The sequence below is a fragment of the Myotis myotis genome, unplaced genomic scaffold (genome assembly GCF_014108235.1).
Source record: "Myotis myotis isolate mMyoMyo1 unplaced genomic scaffold, mMyoMyo1.p scaffold_m19_p_26, whole genome shotgun sequence".
NCBI classification, from domain to species: domain Eukaryota; kingdom Metazoa; phylum Chordata; class Mammalia; order Chiroptera; family Vespertilionidae; genus Myotis; species Myotis myotis.
Genome location: NW_023416331.1, coordinates 1,383,788 through 1,403,143, shown reverse-complemented (window position 1 = coordinate 1,403,143; position 19,356 = coordinate 1,383,788). Strand labels below are relative to the sequence as shown.

The 19,356-nt window shown below is 44.1% G+C and overlaps 1 protein-coding gene across 1 annotated transcript in view; it reads left to right on the top strand.

The window, feature by feature from the left end:
- Nucleotides 1-18,942, top strand: part of MUC21 (mucin 21, cell surface associated) — a 39,108-nt gene extending 20,166 nt beyond the window's left edge. Inside the window, exon 3 of the mRNA XM_036356264.1 lies at nucleotides 18,687-18,942. Coding sequence (XP_036212157.1) covers nucleotides 18,687-18,942 — 256 coding nt within the window. The remainder of the gene's footprint in view (nucleotides 1-18,686) is intronic.
- The last annotated feature ends 414 nt before the right edge of the window (nucleotides 18,943-19,356 follow it).

Below are 19,356 nucleotides of genomic sequence, written 5' to 3'. Positions count from 1 at the left end.
TTCTCTCTCCCCCTCTCCCTTCCTCTCTGAAATCAATAAAAATATATTTTAAAAATAAAGAGCTAAGCAATATACTTAGTATGTAGTAAGCCCTCAATAAAATAATTATACGTGATTATTATTAACTAAAGGATAATGTGTGAGAATGCTTTTCAAATTATAATTTATCATATTATCATGTTATATTGTTATTAAAGGATCTGAATAAACATGTGCACGATTTAGAAAAGTTTTTAAAACGTCATAAAAGTTAAAGGAAGATGAAGAACTGCTACAGACTGGAAAGGACTAAAGAGACACAAGGACTAATATCCTGACTCTGATTTGGATCAGTTTGCTATCAAACACAGTATCAGGACAACTGGAAAACTTGAAAGGGGTGTGAGAATTAGATGGCAGGAAAGCGTCAGTGTGAATTTCCTGGTTTTGATGGCGGAATTATGGCTGCGTACGAGAATATATCAAGTGTTAAATGATGATGGAATAGCAGATGATTAAATAAATCCCAACTGGTTCGGGGGCAGGGGGAGTTCTTTGCTGTGTACTTACTACGAAAGAATTTGTTCTTTTCAAAAATAACAAATTAAGAAAAATTAATTAGATTCTGTTATTCCAGTGGCTTCTCAATGTATTTGAGATAAAACTTAACTCTTTACTGTGGCCTTAAAGTCCCCCTTCAACAATTTTCTTATTCAATGACCACATTCAGCCACCTTGGTCTCCTATTTGTTCTTGCATCACATTGAGCTCATTAACATCCCACGTATTTCCCGTGCACCATCGCTCTTTGACATTCTCCTCCTGGCTTTCCACGCTGCCTTCTCATCCGTCAGATCTCAGTTATGCTGTCTCCTCGGTCGCACCTTTCCTGGCTCTAATACCGACAGCAGTACCCCTGCTTTCCTTAACAGCACAGAGCCTAGGGTGTATTTATATTCTTGCATGCTTTGTCTCTCTTCTTTACTTGACTATAAGTCCACAGCTGTTTTGTTGACACTGATATGGCCAGAGTTTGGCAAAATACCAGGCACAATTTAAGAGCTCAACATTTCCAAATAATTAATTATATTTTAAAGTAATACCATCCAGAACTCGCAAATTTACCCCTAATTTATCCCCACCACCTCCTTTGTCCTAGTTCAGTGATGGCGAACCTATGACACGGGTGTCAGAGGTGACACGCGAACTCATTTTTTTGGTTGATTTTTGTCAAATGGCATTTAAATATATAAAATAAATATCAAAAATATAAGTCTTTGTTTTACTATGGTTGCAAATATCAAAAAATTTCTATATGTGACACAGCACCAAAGTTAAGTTAGGGTTTTTCAAAATGCTGGCATGCTGAGCTCAAAAGGTTCACCATCACTGTCCTAGTTGATTATTTTTGGAAACTAAAAACACTGAAAAGCATTCAGCTCATATGAGGCCCGGGTAGACCTGGTACATAGTTCCTATCTCTAGAGAATACTGTTCCTTATGCTTCAGCTGCAGTCAAGGTCTTCTACCGCATGCCTAGCACGCCGATAACAAATCACACTACTTACAAGAGCCCTCCGAAATCTGGTCCTTCATGAACGATGGAGTCTCGGGGCTCAGTGTTCCTGCAACAGAACGCTTAGGATTTAGCCATTTGGGACAGCGACTCACTCCCAAGCGTGAGCCTTAGCTAAAGCTGTTTGCACATCCTACCTTTAACCCGACTAACCACAATACCCAATTATGGGCACCTGTGCAAGTGCCATGATCTCTATGAAATCTCCAGGAAGTGAAACTTCTCTCTCCTATGAACACCGACTACCCATCAGAACAAATAATGCACCGCATTTTAATTATCTTTTTCGGTTTACATACAATAGTATTCACACTGTTGCTATATGGTTCTACAAATTTTGCAAATGCTCAGTTATGTAATCACTTGGTTCATCAAAATGTAGAACATTTTTATCAGCCTTCAAAGTTCCCTCATACCCTCTGTCATCAACCTATCGTCCCCACCCGCATCCGGGAACCCGGAGCTGTTCTGTGTGCCAGTTGTCCTGCCATTTGTAGACTGTCATACAAATGGATCGTGTAATACGTAGCCTTTGGAGTCTGGCTACTTTCACTCAGCAGAATGCCTGTGACACCGATGCTCCGCTTGCCTCGGTATTTCCGCTTTGTTGCCGAGAGTTTCACTGTATGGCCGTACACACCACAGTGCGCCTAATGATTCACCAGCTAAAAGACAATTGAGCAGTTTCCAGGTTTTGAATGAAACCTCTCGAAACATTAATTTTTTATTTTATTATTTTCTTGCTTGCTTTACTTGATTAAAAAAAATTCAATTAAGTTGACATACAATATTATATTGGTTTCAGGTGTACAAAACAGTGATTAGACATTTATATATCATATGAAGTGATCAACCCGGAATGTCTAGTACCCATCTGGCACCATACACAGTTATTACAATATTATTGATTATATCCCCTATGCTGTACTTTACACCCCATAACTATTTCTATAACTGGAAACTTTTACATCTTCACCCACTCACCTTTTTCACCCGGCCCCCGCCCTCCCCCCCGGCGGCCACCCATCTGCTCTCTGCGTCTGTAAGCTTGCTTCTGTTCGCTCGCTTATTTTGTTCTGTAGATGCCGCTCACGGTGAAGTCATACCGTATCCTTCTCTCCCTGACTTACTTCACGTAACAGAATACGCTGTAGGCCCGCCCACGCTGCCGCAAATGGCAAGATTTCATTCTTTTCTGTGGCTGAGTGATATCCCATTGTACACATGCACCACGTCTTCTTTATTCAATTGTCCATCGATGGGCACTAAGGTCACTACCATATCGTGGCTATTTTAAATAGCTCTGCAAAGAATATAGGGGTGTGGATATATTTTCAAATTAGTATCTTGGGTTTCTTTAGATAAATACCCAGAAGTGGAATTGCAGGGTCAAACGGCAGTTCCGTTTTTACTTTTTTGAGGAAACTCCATACTGTTTTCCAAAGTGGCTGCACTAGTCTGCATCCCTACGAACAGTGCACGAGGGTTCCCTTTTCTCCACATCCTCGCCAGCACTTGTCATTTGTTGATTTGTCGATGGTAGCCATTCTGGCAGGTGTGAGGTGATAGCTCATTGTAGTTTCAATTTGCATTTTTCTGATGGTTAATGACATTGAACATCTTTTCATATGTCTCTTGGCCATCTGTATGCTCTCTTTGAAGAAGTGCCCTTTCTAAAACTGGGTTGTTTGGGGTTTTCTTGGTGTTAAGTTTTATGAGTTCTTCATAAATTTGGATATTAACCCCTGATTGGAAATACCGTTGGCGAATATGTTCTCCTATTCAGTAAGTTGTCTTTTCATTTTGTTGATGGTTTCTCTTTAGTTTGATGTAACCCCATTTGTTAATAGTTTTCCTTTTGTTTCCCTTGACTGAAGAGACATGTCCAAAAAAATTACTAAAAGTGATATCAGAGAATTTACTGCCCATGTTTGTTTGTTGCTGTTTTTTGTTTGTTTGTTTAGTTTTATGGTTCTGGGTCTTACACGTAAGTCTTTGATTCATTTTGAGTTCATTTCTGTATGTGGGTGTAAGAAAGTTATCCCATTTCATTCTCTTGCACGTACCTGTCCAGCTTTCTCAACACCACATATTGAAGAGACTGTCTTTACAGCATTATTTATTCTCACCTTCGTGGCATAGATTGAGCATATAGGCATGGGCTTATTTCTGGGTTCTCTACTCTTTTCCATTGATCCATCTGTCTGTCCTCATGCTGCTTACTATAGCCGTAGTATACTTGATATCAGGTAGCGTGTTACCTCTAACTTTGTTCTTCTTGCTCAAGATTGCTTTGGCTATTTGGGGTCTTTTGTGGTTCCATATAAATTTTAGGATTATTTGTTCTAGTTCTGTGAAAATGTCATTGGTATTTTGATAGGAATTGCATTAGATCTGTATATTGCTTTAGGTAATACGGAAATTTTATCTTTTTTATAAGTTCTTAGTTTATGAACTTCCTCATGAAAAATCAGCACAGTCTTCACAGATCAAGTCCCCGAAGAATCTTTACTCCTTCTGTCATCCCATCTCCAGCTCACTCTCTGCGGCACCAGCAACTGGCCTTTGCGGTCCCCCTGACTTTCCTCGTTCTGTTCTTCCGTTCCTTTCACTGCTTCCTTGAGGTCTTTCATCTCATACAGGCCATGTCTTTCAAGTCTATGTTTGGGCTCACTTTGCTTTGGGTAATTCAGGAGTCACACATCCTGCCAGAGCCAGTTGCCTTGCCACCACCAAGATGGGTTGCTGAATCCAAACACAAAGATGGCACCCGGTGTGGTCTTGTCTGTTTTGGCTAGTTTCCTCCAAATTTCTGTCTTAGGTACTGTTGCCTTCCCAGGATGAAGGACATCAGTGAGCATTTGTTTCCTCTGAAATAGTTTGTTGGTCATGAACTTCCTGGTTGGATAGTTACTGTGTCGTTCATGATGGGGGCTGATCCTCAAGCAGCCAGGGAAGAAAAAAGAATATGGACATTCTAACAATGGCAATTCTTTCTATCCATGATCAGCATCGTGTATGCATCCATTTACTCATGTTTCTTCAATTGCTTTCTTCAATGTCTAATAGTTTTCTGAGTACAGGTCTTTCAATTCCTTGATTAAATTTATTCATAAGTATTGTATTCTTTTTGATGCAATTGTAAATGGGGTTGCATTCTTAATTTCTTTTTCTGATAGTTTTTTATTGGTGCATAAAAATGCAACCAATTTCCGAAAACTAATTTTGAATTATGCCACTTTGATGAATTCATTGACTAGTTCTAGTAGTTTTTTGGTGGATTCTTGATTGTTTTCTGTACATAGTATCATGTCATCTGCAAATGACAGTTTTACTTCTCTTTCAATTCATTTTTTTTAATTAAATCTTTATTGTTCAGATTATTACATTTGTTCCTCTTTTTTCCCCCCATAACTCCCCTCCTCCCAGTTCCCGCCCCACCCTCCGCCCTCACTCCCCACCCACTGTCCTCATCCATAGGTGCACGATTTTTGTCCAGTCTCTTCCCGCATCTCCCACACCCCTTTCCCCACCAAGAATAGTCAGTCCATTCCCTTTCTATGTCCCTGATTCTATTATAATCACCAGTTCATTCTGTACATCAGATTATTTATTCACTTGATTCTTAGATTCACTTGTTGATAGGTGCATATTTGTTGTTCATAATTTGTATCTTTACCTTTTTCTTCCTCTTCCTCTTCCTCTTCTTAAAGGATACCTTTCAGCATTTCATATAATCCTGGTTTGGTGGTGATGAACTCCTTTAGCTTTTCCTTATCTGTGATGCTCTTTATCTGACCTTCAATTCTGAATGATAGCTTTGCTGGATAAAGTAATCTTGGTTGTAGGTTCTTGGTATTCATCACTTTGAATATTTCTTGCCACTCCCTTCTGGCCTGCAAAGTTTCTGTTGAGAAATCAGCTGACAGTCGTATGGGTATTCCCTTGTAGGTAACTGAGTTTCTTTCTCTTGCTGTTTTTAAGATTCTCTCTTTATCTTTTGCTCTTGGCATTTTAATTATGATGTGTCTTGGTGTGGTCCTCTTTGGATTCCTTTTGTTTGGGGTTCTCCTCGCTTCTTGGACCTGTAAGTCCATTTCTTTCACCAGGTAGGGGAAGTTTTCTGTCATTATTTCTTCCAATAGGTTTTCAATATCTTGCTCTCTCTCATCTTCTGGCACCCCTATAATTCTGATGTTGGTACGCTTGAAGTTGTCCCAGAGGCTCCTTACACTATCCTCGCATTTTTGGATTCTTTTTTCATTTTGCTTTTCCGGTTGGGTGTTTTTTGCTTCCTCGCATTTCAAATCATTGACTTGATTCTTGTGCTCCTCTGGTCTGCTGTCGGGAGTCTGTATAATATTCGTTATTTCAGTCCGTGTATGCTTAATTTCTAGTTGGTTCCCCAATATAACATCGAGGGTCTCATTAGTTTTCTTGTAGATCTCATTAAGTTTATCAGCGGCTTCTAAACAGTTCTTGAGAGACCTTAAAAGTGTGGTTCTGAACTCTATATCTTCCATTGACAATTTTGTCCTGTTTCTTTGTCTCCCCATTTTGTTATGCTTCTTTGGTGCACCCCCTAGTGGTCTTTGTGCGCAGTCTTATAGTTAAACCTTGATTGTTGTAGCTAATACCAGGAAGGGTTTGACCTCCAGGCCAAGTGGCTATGAGAATCAGCTGTGTCTGCAGTGAGAGAACTTCTGTCTTCTAGGGAGGTGCTAATCTAGCCTTTGCCTGAGGCTATCCGGCAAATGCCTCTGTGCAGGGCTTGGGCGGGGCGGGTCCCACAGGATCAACAGGGTGGGCCAGAGAGAGCAGTTATGGCGGCTCTCAGTCCTGTCCCCAGGGGCTCTGCCTCTCTGAGTCCCAGCACCCGCTGCAAACCTCAGAGAGAAAGCTGCACTCACTGTGACCGAAGCCAGACAGTCCCACTTCTCCCGTTTGAGTCTGGGTCTCTAAAGACTCGCCTGTATCTGGAGCTCAGAGTCTGCGATTCCCTCCTGATTGAAAACGCCAACCGCGCCCTCCGCCGCCAGCCCACTCCGCGCACTCCGCATCTCAGAATTTGACTTCAGCCCTGCGCCTCCTCTGAGTGTCCGTATGCGTTTCTCTTTCCTCCTAGTTGTAGGACTTCCACTCAGCCAGCGTTCTTGTGGTTCTGGGTGATGTCCGTTACGTTTTTTAGTTTCACTTTTGAAGTAGTTGTTCAAGGCAGCGAACTCCGGCGTTAACCTATGCCACCATCTTGGTTCCAAAAGCCTCTTTCAATTCAAATGCCATTTTTATCTTGCTGATTGCTTTGGCTAGGACTTACAATGCTATGGTGAATAAAAGTGGTGAAAGTGTACATTCTTGTTGCATTGAGTATGATATTAACTGTGGGTTTGTCATATATAGTCTTTATTATGTTGAGGTCTATTCCCTCTAGCCCCACTTTGCTGAGATAAATGTATGTATTTTATCTAATGCTTTTCCTGCATCTATTGATATAATCACATGATTTTTATTCTTCATTTTGTTTATGTGGTGCATCATGTACATTTATTGTGGGTATTGAACCAACCTTGCATCCCAGGAATAAATTCCTCTTAATTATAGTGTAATCATCTTTTTAATGTATTGCTGAATTCAGCTTGTTATTTTGTTGAGTATTTTTACATCTGTATTCTTCAGGTATGTTAGTCTAAAATTTTCTTTTTTGAGTAGTATCTTTGTCTGATTTTGGTATCAGGATACTATTGGTCTTATAAAATAAGACCTTCCTCTTCATTTTTTTATAATAGTTTGAAAAGGACAGGTATTATTCTTTGAATGTTTGGTAAAATTCACCTTTGAAATCATTTGGTTCGGGGCTTTTGTTTGTTGAGAGGTTTTTGATTACTGATTTGATTTTTATAGTAGTTATCGGTCTGTTCAGATTTTCTGTTTCTTCCTGATTCAGCCTGGAAGATCAATTTCTTCCAGGTTGTATAATTTGTTGGCATTGTTTAATTGTTTGTGGTATTTCCTGATAATTCTTTGTCTTTTTATGGTGTTTGTGATCATGTATCCTCCTTTCTGATTTTATTTTGGTTCTCTTTCTTTTTTCTTTATGAGTCTGGTTAAAGGTTTATCCCTTTTGTTTATCTTCTCAAAGAACCAGCTGTTGGTTTCATTGATCTTTTCTAGTTTTTAGACTTTACTTCATTTATTTCCACTCTGAACTTTATTAGTTCCTTCTGCTCTTTTGGGTTTCACTTGTTTTTTCTTTTCCAATCCTTTAAATGTGAAGTTAGGTTATTTATTTGAGACTTTTCTTGTTTCCTGAGGTAGGCCTGTATTGTTATATATTTGTCTCTTATAAATTTGCCTGGCTATGTCTCATAGATTTGGGGTCATTGTGTTTTCATTTTCTTTTATCCCAGGGTACTTTGATTTCTCTCTTGATCTCACTGTTAACCCATTCACTGTTTAGTGGTGTGCTTTTAGCATCCACATGTTTTTCTGATTTCTCCTTATAATTGATTTCTAGTCTCATATCATTGTGATCAGAAAAAAATGCTTGATATGATTTCAATCTTCTTAAATTTATTGAGACTTATTTTGTGACCTAACATATGGTCTGTCCTGGAAAATGTTCCATGTGCACTTGGAAAAGAATGTATGTTCTGCTGATTTTTAGTAAAATGGGCTAAGAACATTTATTAAGTACATCTGGTCTTAATAAATAAATATGAACAATAAAAAATGTTTTCAATATCTTGCTCTCTCTATTCTCCTTCTGGCATCCCCATAATGTGAATGTTGGTACACTTGAAGTCCCAGAGGCTTCTTATACTATCTTCATATTTTTTGGATTCTTTTTTCTTTTTGCTGTTCTGCTCTGGTGTTTTTTGCTTCCTCATATTCCAAATTGTTGATTTGATTCTCAGAATCTTCTACTCTACTGTTGAATCCCTGTAAATTATTCTTTATTTCAGTTAGTGTATGCTTAGTTTCTAACTGGTCCTTTTTCATGTCTTTGACAGTCTCACTAAGATCCTTGAAAATCTTATGAAGATCCTTGAGTAACCTTATAACCATGGTTTTGAACCATGTACCCAGTAGTTTTCTTGCTTCCATTTCTGACATGTTTCTTTGTATCCATATTTTGGCTGCTTCCCTGTGTTTGTTTCTATGTATGAGATAGAGCTGCTATGCCTCCTGGAATTGGTAGAGTGGCCTTGTGTAGTAGGTGTCCTTCAGGGTCCAGTGGCTCAGCTTCCCCAGTCACCTGAGGTAGGAACTCTACGTGCACCCCTGTGTGGGCTGTGTGCACAGTCTTGTAGTTGAGCCTTGATTGCTGTAGGTGTCACTGAGAGGAATTGATCCACAGGCTAATTGGCTGTGAGGACCAGCTGTGACTACAGTGGAAGAGCTGCTGTTCAGGAAACACCCTATGGAGCAGGACTTGCTTCAGTGAGGCTTTGCTACTCACTGAGTCGGCCCCTGGAGTGTGTTGCTTGTGGTTGTGTAGAGTTGTAATTTGCTATGGTCTGAAGCTGACCACTGGGTGCACTGGCTCTAGGGCCTCCAAGGATGTGCAAAGTCAGCCACTGCCTGGGGCCACCCAGCAGGAGCTGCAGAAAAATCTGCAGATGGCTGCTACTTGCTATTTGTATTGGACTTGGAAGTGCCCAGGTGAGGCTCAGCTGTGAAGTAAGGAAGGCTGGTGCTAGTGCCAGGTCTTGGGCCTTTTATTGATAGGTTTGGGGCACACTGTCACCAGCTGCTGCTTGATTGAGAGATTTTAACAAAGTCTGAAGCCTGAGTCAGGACAGGCCATTCATATGGAAAAGCTGCTGCAAACAGCTTGGGTAGGGCTGCAAATTGGGTGGGGTGGGGTCTCAGGGAATCCCCAGAGTGAAGCAAACAGTGTGCTCCAGGCTGATGGAAACTCAGATATGGCTGCCAGTCAGCTCTGCAAGAGAGTAGGTCCCAGCATAGGAACAATGACCCTTGTGAGAGCTCTCATCTGGGAGAAAGCTGCCCCTGACTTCCTGCCCTGATGCCAGACAATCCAGTTCCTCCCTGTATGTGTCTGGGTCTCCCAAAGCCACCCCATTCTGGAAGTCCAAGTAAGTTTGTGCTCTGGCCCTTTAAATGGGACATCTGGGTCTCCAGCAACCTCCATGTCACTCAGCCACAATCCCCACTGGTTTTTAAAGCCCGTGGTTGTGGGGAATTCTTTTCCCAGCTCTGGGACCCTAGGGTGGGGGTGTGGTGTGAGGCTGGAACCCCTTGCTCCTCATGGGCAGCCTCCACAGAGATGATCTCCCTCCGATTAAAAAAATGGGCACAGGTGGGTGTCAGACCAGCCCATTCGTGACTCTGCCTCTCCTACCAGTCAAGGTGTGCTTTCTTCTTTACTTCTCTAGTTGTAGGACCGCCATTCAGCCAGCTTTCAGGTGGTTCTGGATGATAGTTATTCTGTATTTTAGTTGTAATTTTGATGTGGCTATGGGAGACGGGGAGTACAGGCATTTACCTATGCCACCATCTGGGTTCTCTGCTTATATTTTTAGGCTTTGCTCTAAAGTCTACTTTGTCTGATATAGGTATTGCTGCCCCAGTTTTTTTCCCATTTGCATGAAATAACTTTTTCCATCCCTTTACTTTCAGTCTGTCTTTTTACCTGAGATGGGTGTCCCGTAGGCAGCACATACACAGATCTTTTAAAAAAATCCATTCAGGAGAAACCAAGATGGCGGCATAGGTTAACTCCGGAGTTTGCTGCCTCAAACAACCACTTCAAAAATACAACTAAAAGACGGAATGGACATCATCCAGAACCACAGGAAGGCTGGCTGAGTGGAAGTTCTACAACTAGGAGGAAAGAGAATAGCATACCAAGACTCAGAGGAGGCGCAGTGCTGAAGTCAAATACTAAGGTTCGGAGTGCATGCGGAGCGGGCAGGCGGTGGAGGGCATGGTTGTCTGTTTCAATCGGGAGGGAGTCTCAAACTCTGAGCTCCAGATCCGGGCGAGTCTCTAGGGACCCAGACTCAAATGGGACTGTCTGGCTTCTGTCAGAACTCGAAGGCAGCTTTCTCTCTGAGGTTTGCAGCAGTTGCTGGGACTCTGAGAGGCAGGGCCCCTGGGGACAGAACTGAGAGCAGCTATAACTGCTCTCTCCGCCCACCCTGTAGATCCCCCGGGACCTGCCCCGCCCAAGCCCTGCACAGAGGCATTTGCCAGATAGCCTCAGGCAAAGGCTAGATTAGCACCACCCTAGAGATCCAGCACAGAAGTTCTCCCACTGCAGACACAGCTGATTCTCATAGCCAGTTGGCCTGGAGGTCAAATCACCCCCAGTATTACCGACAACAATCAAGGCTTAACTACAACAAGACTGCACACAAAGACCACAAGGGGGTGCACCAAGAAAGCATAAAAAATGTGGAGACAAAGAAACATGACAGAAATGGAGGATATAGAGCTCAAAACTGCACTTTTAAGGTCTTTCAATAATTTTCTAGAAACTGCCAATAAACTTAATGAGACCGACAAGAAATCTAATGAGACCCTCAATGTTGTGATAAAGAACCAACTAGAAATTAAGCATACACTGACTGAAATAAATAATATTATACAGACACCCAACACCCGACCAGAGGAACGCAAGAATCAAGTCAAAGATTTGAAATACGAAGAAGCAAAAAACACCCAACCGGAAAAGCAAAATGAAAAAAAAAAATCCGAAAATACAAATATAGTGTAAGGAGCCTCTGAGACAACTTCAAGCGTACCAACATCAGAATTATAGGGGTGCCAGAAGATGAGAGAGAGCAAGATATTGAAAACCTATTTGAAGAAATAATGACAGAAAACTTCCCCTACCTGGTGAAAGAAATAGACTTAAAGTCCAGGAAGCCAAGAGAACCCCAAACAAAAGGAATCCAAAGAGGACCACACCAAGACACATCATAATTAAAATGCCAAGAGCAAAAGACAAAGAGAGAATCTTAAAAGCAGCAAGAGAAAGAAACTCAGTTACCTACAAGGGAATACCCATACAACTGTCAGCGGATTTCTCAACAGAAACTATGCAGGCCAGAAGGGAGTGGCAAGAAATATTCAAAGTGATGAATACCAAGAACCTACAACCAAGATTACTTTATCCAGCAAAGCTATCATTTGGAACTGAAGGTCAGATAAAGAGCTTCACAGATAAGGAAAAGCTAAAGGAGTTCATCACCACCAAACCAGTATTAAATGAAATGCTGAAAGGTATCCTTTAAGAAGAGGAAGAGGAAGAAAAAGGTAAAGATACAAATTATGAACAACAAATATGCATCTTTCAACAAGTGAATCTAAGAATCAAGTGAATAAATAATCTGATGTACAGAATGAACTGGTGATCATAATAGAATCAGGGACATAGAAAGGGAATGGACTGACTATTCTTGGTGGGGAAAGGGGTGTGGGAGATGCGGGAAGAGACTGGACAAAAATCGTGCACCTATGGATGAGGACAGTGGGTGGGGAGTGAGGGCGGAGGGTGGGGTGGGAACTGGGAGGAGGGGAGTTATGGGGGGAAAAAAGAGGAACAAATGTAATAATCTGAACAATAAAGATTTAATTAAAAAATCCATTCAAACAATCTATGTCTTTTGATTTGAGCATTTAGTTCTTTTACATTTAAAGTAATCATTGATAAGTATATTGTTATTGCCATTTTATTAATTGTTTCCTGATTATGTTTGTGGTTCTTCTCTGTTTCGTCATATTCTTTTGGATGTTGATGCCTTTCTATTGTGTTATATTTGGATTCCTTTCTCTTCATTTCTTGTGTCACTTGTAGATTTCTGGTGTCTGGTTTCCATGTGCATCATATAACCAAGCTGTGTTTATAGCAGTTTGTTTTAAGTTGATGATCTCTTAAGTTTGAACACATTCTAAACACATTACTCACCCCCTCCATGTTTATGTTTCTGTCATTATTATTTACTTCTTTTGTCTGTGTGTTTGTGTGTATATTCAAGCTATTGTTGTAATTACACATGATCTTTTTACTTTTGCCTTTTTACCTTTGTACCAACGTTATAGTTGGTTGATTCACTGCTTTTAAGTGTTTGCCTTTGTCAGAATTTTTTTTCTTTCTTTTTTTTTGAAATTTCTTTTTTTCTTTTTTTTCTTTATTGTTCAGATTATTACCGTTGTTCCTCTTTTTCCCCCCATAACTCCCCTCCACCCAGTTCCCACCCCACCCTCTGACCTTATCCCCTCCCCCCACTGTCCTCATCCATAGGTGCACGATTTTTGTCCAGCCTGTTCCCGCATCCCCCACACCCCTTTCCCCCGCCCCCCCCCCCCAGAATAGTCAGTCCACTCCCTTTCTATGCCCCTGATTATATTATAATCACCAGTTTATTCTGTTCATCAGATTTTTATTCACTTGATTTTTAGATTCACTTGTTGATAGATGTGTATTTGTTGTTCATAATTTGTATCTTTACCTTTTTCTTCTTCTTCCTCTTCTTAAAGGATACCCTTCAGCATTTCATATAATACTGGTTTGGTGGTGATGAACTCCTTTAGTTTTTTATTGTCTGTGAAGCTCTTTATCTGACCTTCAATTCTGAATGGTAGCTTTGCTGGATAAAGTAATCTTGGTTGTAGGTTCTTGGCATTCATCACTTTGAATATTTCTTGCCACTCCCTTCTGGCCTGCATAGTTTCTGTTGAGAAATCCGCTGACAGTCGTATGGATACTCCCTTGTAGGTAACTGAGTTTCTTTCTCTTGCTGCTTTTAAGATTCTCTCTTTATCTTTTGCTCTTGGCATTTTAATTATGATGTGTCTTGGTGTGGTCCTCTTTGGATTCCTTTTGTTTGGGGTTCTCTTGGCTTCCTGGACTTTAAGTCTATTTCTTTCACCAGGTAGGGGAAGTTTTCTGTCATTATTTCTTCAAATAGGTTTTCAATATCTTGCTCTCTCTCTTCTTCTGGCACCCCTATAATTCGGATGTTGGTGCGCTTGAAGCTGTCCCAGAGGCTCCTTACACTATCCTCGCATTTTGGGATTCTTCTTTCTTTTTGTTTTTCCGGTTGGGTGTTTTTTGCTTCTTCACATTTCAAATTTTTGACTTGATTCTTGTGATCCTCTAGTCTTCTATTGGAACTCTGTATAATATTATTTATTTCAGTCAGTGTATGCTTAACTTCTAGTTGGTCCTTTTTCATATCCTTGAGGGTCTCACTAGATTTCTTGAGGATCTCACTGTTTATCGGCGGTTTCTAGAAAATTCTTGAAAAATCTTCTAACTGTGGTTTTGAACTCTATATCCAGTAGTTTGCTGTCCTCCATTTCTGTCATTTGTGGCCTGTTTCTTTGTCCCTGCATTTTTTATGCTTCCCTGTGTTGATAGAGTGGCTTTCTATGCTAGGTGTCCTTATAGGGCTCAGTGGCTCAGCCTCCCCAATTACCTGAGGTGGACACTCTTGGGGCACCCCTTTGTGGGCTGTGTGCACAGTCTTGTTGTAGTTAAGCCTATTGTTGTAGGTATCACTGGGAGGAATTGACCTCCAGGCCAATTGGCTCTGGGAATCAGCTGTGTCTGCAGTGGGAGAACTTCTGTGCTGGAGACACCCTTATGGGGCAAGACTTGCTTTAGTGGGGCTCTGGTCCTCACTGAGTCTGCCCCCTGAGTGTGTCCCTTATGGGTCTGAGGGGTTGTAATCTGGATGGTCCCACTCTGACCACTGGGTACACTGGCTCTTGGATCTCTAAGGAGGTGCTAATTTAGCCTCTGCCTGAGGCTACCCAGCAGGAGCTATGGAGAGATCTGCAGATTCCTCTTCTTTGTTTGGGGTTTGGAGGTGCCTAGATGAGGCCCAGCTGTGAAGCAATGCAAGCTGCTGTTGGGCCTTGGGCCTTCTTTAGGAAGTTCTGGGTCTCTCTGACCCAGCTGCAGATTGTTAGGTAATTTTCAGATCGCAAAGGGCCCAGCCTTTCATATGCAAAAGCCTCTGCGCACAGCTTGGGTGGGGCGGGGTCTCAGGGAATCAACAGGGTGGAGCAAACGGCTATGGCTGATCCTCAGTCCTACCCTAAGAGGCCCGGCTTCTCAGTGTCCTGGTAATCACTGCAAGCACCTCTGAGAGAAAGCCGTCCTCGAGTTCTGACTGATGCCAGACAGTCCAGTTTCTCCCCGTATGAGCCTGGGTCCCCAGAGACTCGCCCAGAACTGGAGTTCAGAGCATTCGGGAGCTTGAGACTCCCTCCCGATTGAAAAAGACAACCGTGTCCTCAGTTGCTAGCCCTTTCCACGTGTGCCTCCGTACCTCTGCACTTTACTTCCGCACCTCCTCTGAGTCTCCGTGTGCTTTTTTCTTTCCTTCTAGTTGTAGAATTTCCACTTAGTGAGCCTTCCTGTGGTTCTGGATGATGTCCGTTTTGTCTTTTAGTTATATTTTTGAAGTGGTTGTGCAAGGCAACAATTTCCGGTGTTTACCTATGCCGCCATCTTGGTTCCTCCTCTCTTTTTCTTTCTTATATTTCTTATTCATATAATCCTTTCCTTTCTTTTTAAAGAAGTCTATTTAACACTTCTAATAATGCTGGTTTAGTGTTGATAAAGTCCATTGGCCGTTTTGTTATTGTTGTTGTTTGTTTTTGTCTGGGAAACTATCTCTTCTTTGATTCTAAATGATAACCTTGCTGGATAGAAATACCTTCATTATAGGTCCTGGCTTTTCATCACTTTGAATATTTGTTCCACTCCCTCCTGGCCTGCAGAGTTTCAGTTGAAAATCAGCTGAAAGTCTTTGTGGGAGCTCCCCTGTATGTAACTGCTTTTCTCTGGCTACTTTTAAGATTTTCTCTTTGTTTATAACCTTTGGCATTTAAATTTTGATGTGTCTTGGTGTGGCCTCCGGAGTTCATCTTGTTTAGGACTCTGTTTTTACTGGACTTATATGTCTATTTCCTTCCTTAGATGAGTGAAGTTTTCAGTCATTATTTATTCAAATAGGTTTTCAGTACCTTTCTCTCTCTTTCTTCTCCTTCGTGCACCCCTCTGATGCGAGCATTGCTATGCTCGATGTTGTCCCACAGGTCCTTTAAAGTATCTTCATTTCCTAATAGCATTTTTCTTTTTCACTGTTCTGATTGGGTGTTTTCTGCTACATTGTATACTAATAGCTGATCCAATCCCCTGATTTATCTAACCTGCTGTTGATTCTCTCTAATGTATTCTTTATCTCAGTTACGCATTCTTTATTTCCTTTTTAAGAGTTTTTATTTTTATTTATTTATTTAAATATTTTTTTATTGATTTAAGAGAAGAAGGGAGAAGGAGAGATAGAAACATCAATGATGAGAATCATTGATAAGCTGCCTCCTGCATGCCCCACAATGGGGATTGAGCCTGCAACCCGGGCATGTGCCCTGACCAGGAATCAAACCATGACCTCCTAGTTCAAAGGTCAATATTCAACCACTGAGCAACACTGGCTGGGCACATTCTTTATTTCTGACTGCTTCTTTTTAAAGTTTCTATCTCTTTGTTGGGGTTCTCACTGAGTTAATTTATTCTCCTTCTAAGTGTACTGAGTCTCTTATAACTAGTGTTTTGAACTCTGTACCTGGTAGCTTGCTTGCCTTTTTTCCTGCAGGTCTTTTCCTGGAGTTTTGCCCTGTTCTTTTATTTGGGACGCGTATCTGTTTCCTCATCTGCCTTCTCCCTGTGTTCGTTTCTATGTGTTGGGTAGATCTGCTGTGAGAGGCCTTATGTAGCTGTCCTGGGGCCGCCCTGGTGGTCTCCCCTGTTTGCCTGAGCCAGGTGCTCAGGGGCCTGTGGTGTCTGTGAGCCCTCAGCTGCAGGTGAGCCTTGCATGCATTAGGGGTGGGCGGAGGCCCAGCTACGGCTGTAAGGGTGGTTGCCAGGAGAAACCAGTGGCTGCGCAGGGGCTGCCTGGAGCCAGAGCGGCTGTGGCAGAGCTCTCTGCCAGGTGAGCCTGGCCTTCCTGTGGTGCATGTGGCGGTGGGTGGGGGTGTAATTCAGGTGTAATCTTCCTGCCTTGACCTACTATGCATTCTTGACCCAAAGTCTTACATCATTGGACTCCAGGCTTGTGTGAGACGACATGGGAAGATGTGCTAAGAATAAGATTATTAAAAATAAAATCACTGTTCTGGGGGCAACAGAGAGAAGCAAAGACAGTGTGCTTCCCTGACCTAACCTATGTCAGTTACTGATGAGGTGGGACGGACAGTCGGACAGTCGCAGAGGAGGGCAGCGCCCCGCCAGGGAGGATGGACAGGCCACGGCGCCTGAAACCAGCACTGGAGGGCGCCAGGGTGGCCCGCCAGGAAGAAAGTGCTGATATTAACACCCATTAAAGCAGAAAAGGCTGCAGAGAGGACAATTAAATGGAAAATGCTGTGAGGTCTGATCACAAAATCCTTGTGCACATTCCAGTGACAAGCCAGGCCGCCCCCCGAGCAGCAGGCACCGCCGAGGACACAGAGAAGACAGTCCTCCACGCCTCCCGGGACACCGCCCTGCCAGCCGCTGCCTCCGCTACCCCGACCTCGCCACCCGCCACAACGACCACAGGGCCCGCGGGCAGCATCTCAGCACCAGTGTCCACTCCGTCCAGACATACAGCTGAGAGCACCCGCGCCTCCAGTAAAACATCTGTAACCCCAACAATCCCCACCACCACCTGGAAGACCAGAGCACAGTCCACAACACACATGGGAAGCACGAAGGCTTCCACCACAGCCCCTGCCACCACTACACCTTCCACCACAGCCCCTGCCACCACTACACCTTCCACCACAGCCCCGGGCACGACTACACCTTCCACCACAGCCCCTGCACCAACTACAGCTTCCACCACAGCCCCTGCCACCACTACACCTTCCACCACAGCCCCAGGCACCACTACACCTTCCACCACAGCCCCAGCCAACACTACACCTTCCACCACAACCCCAGCCACAACTACAGCTTCCAACACAGCCCCAGCGACCACTACAGCTTCCACAACAGCCCCTGCACCCACTACAGCTTCCACCACAGCCCCTGCACCCACTACACCTTCCACCACAGCCCCTGCACCCACTACACCTTCCACCACAGCCCCTGCCACCACTACTCCTTCCACTACAGCCCCTGCAAACACTACACCTTCCACCACAGCCCCTGCCACCACTACACATTCCACCACAGCCCCTGCCACCACTACACCTTCCACCACAGCCCCTGCCACCACTACACCTTCCACCACAGCCCCTGCCACCACTACTCCTTCCATCACAGCCCCTGCCACCACTACACCTTCCATCACAGCCCCTGACACCACTACACCTTCCATCACAGCCCCTGACACCACTACACCTTCCACCACAGCCACAGCCACCACTACAGCTTCAACCACAGCCCCTGCACCAACTACAGCTTCCACCACAGCCAATGAACCCACTACACCTTCCACCACAACCGCTGCTCCCACTACACCTTCCACCACAGCCTCTGCCACCGCTACTCCTTCCACCACAGCCCCTGTGACCACTACAGCTTCCACCACAGCCCCTCCCACCACAACACCTACTGCCACAGCCCCTGCCACCACAACAACTTCCACCAAGGCCACTACAACCACTGAACCTTCCACCACAGCCCCTGCCACCACAACACCTACTGCCACAGCCCCTGCCACCACTACTCCTTCCACCACAGCTCCTGACACCACAACACCTTCCACCACAGCCCAAGCCACCAGTAAAGCTTCCAGCATGGCCCCTGCACAAACTACAGCTTCCACCACAGGCTCTGAACCCACTATGCCTTCCACCACAGCCGCTGCACCCACTACAGCTTCCACCACAGCCCCCACAATGACCACACCTTCCACCACAGCCCCTGTGACCACTACAGCTTCCACCACAGCCCCTGCCACTGCTACTCCTTCCACCACAGCCCCTGCCACCACTACTCCTTCCACCACAGCCCCTGTGACCACTACAGCTTCCACCACAGCCCCTGCCACCACAACACCTACTGCCACAACCCCTGCCACCACAACAACTTCCACCATGGCCACTACAACCACTGTACCTTCCACCACAGTCCCTGACACCACTACACCTTCCACCACAGCTGCTGCACCCACAACAGCTTCCACCACAGCAACCGCCACCACTGCACCTTCCAACACAGCCCCTGCAATCACTACACCTTCTACAACAGCCCCCACAATTACTACACCTTCCACTACAGCCCCTGCACCAACTACACCTCTGACCACAGCCCCTGCCACCACTACTCCTTCCACAACAGCCCCAGCCACTACTACAGCTTCCACCACAGCCCCTGCACCCACTATACCTTCCACCACGGCACCTGCACCAACTAAACCTTCTACCACAGCCGCTGTACCCACACCATCCACCACAGCCCCTGTACCGACTACAACTTCCACAACAGCCTCTGCACCCACTACATTTTCTACCACAGCCCCTGAACCCACTACACCTTTGACCTCAGCCCCTGCAACCACTACAGCTTCCACTACAGCCTCAGCCACCACTACACCTTCCACCACAGCCCCTGCTACCACCACTCCTTCCACCACAGCACCTGCACCCACTACACCTTCCACCACAGCCCCTGCACCAACTACACCTTCCACCACAGCCCCTGCACCCACTACACCTTCCACCACAGCCCGTGCCACTGCTACTCCTTCCACCACAGCCCCTGAGACCACTACAACTTCCACCACAGCCCCTGCACCCACTACACCTTCCACCACAGCCCTTGCCACCAC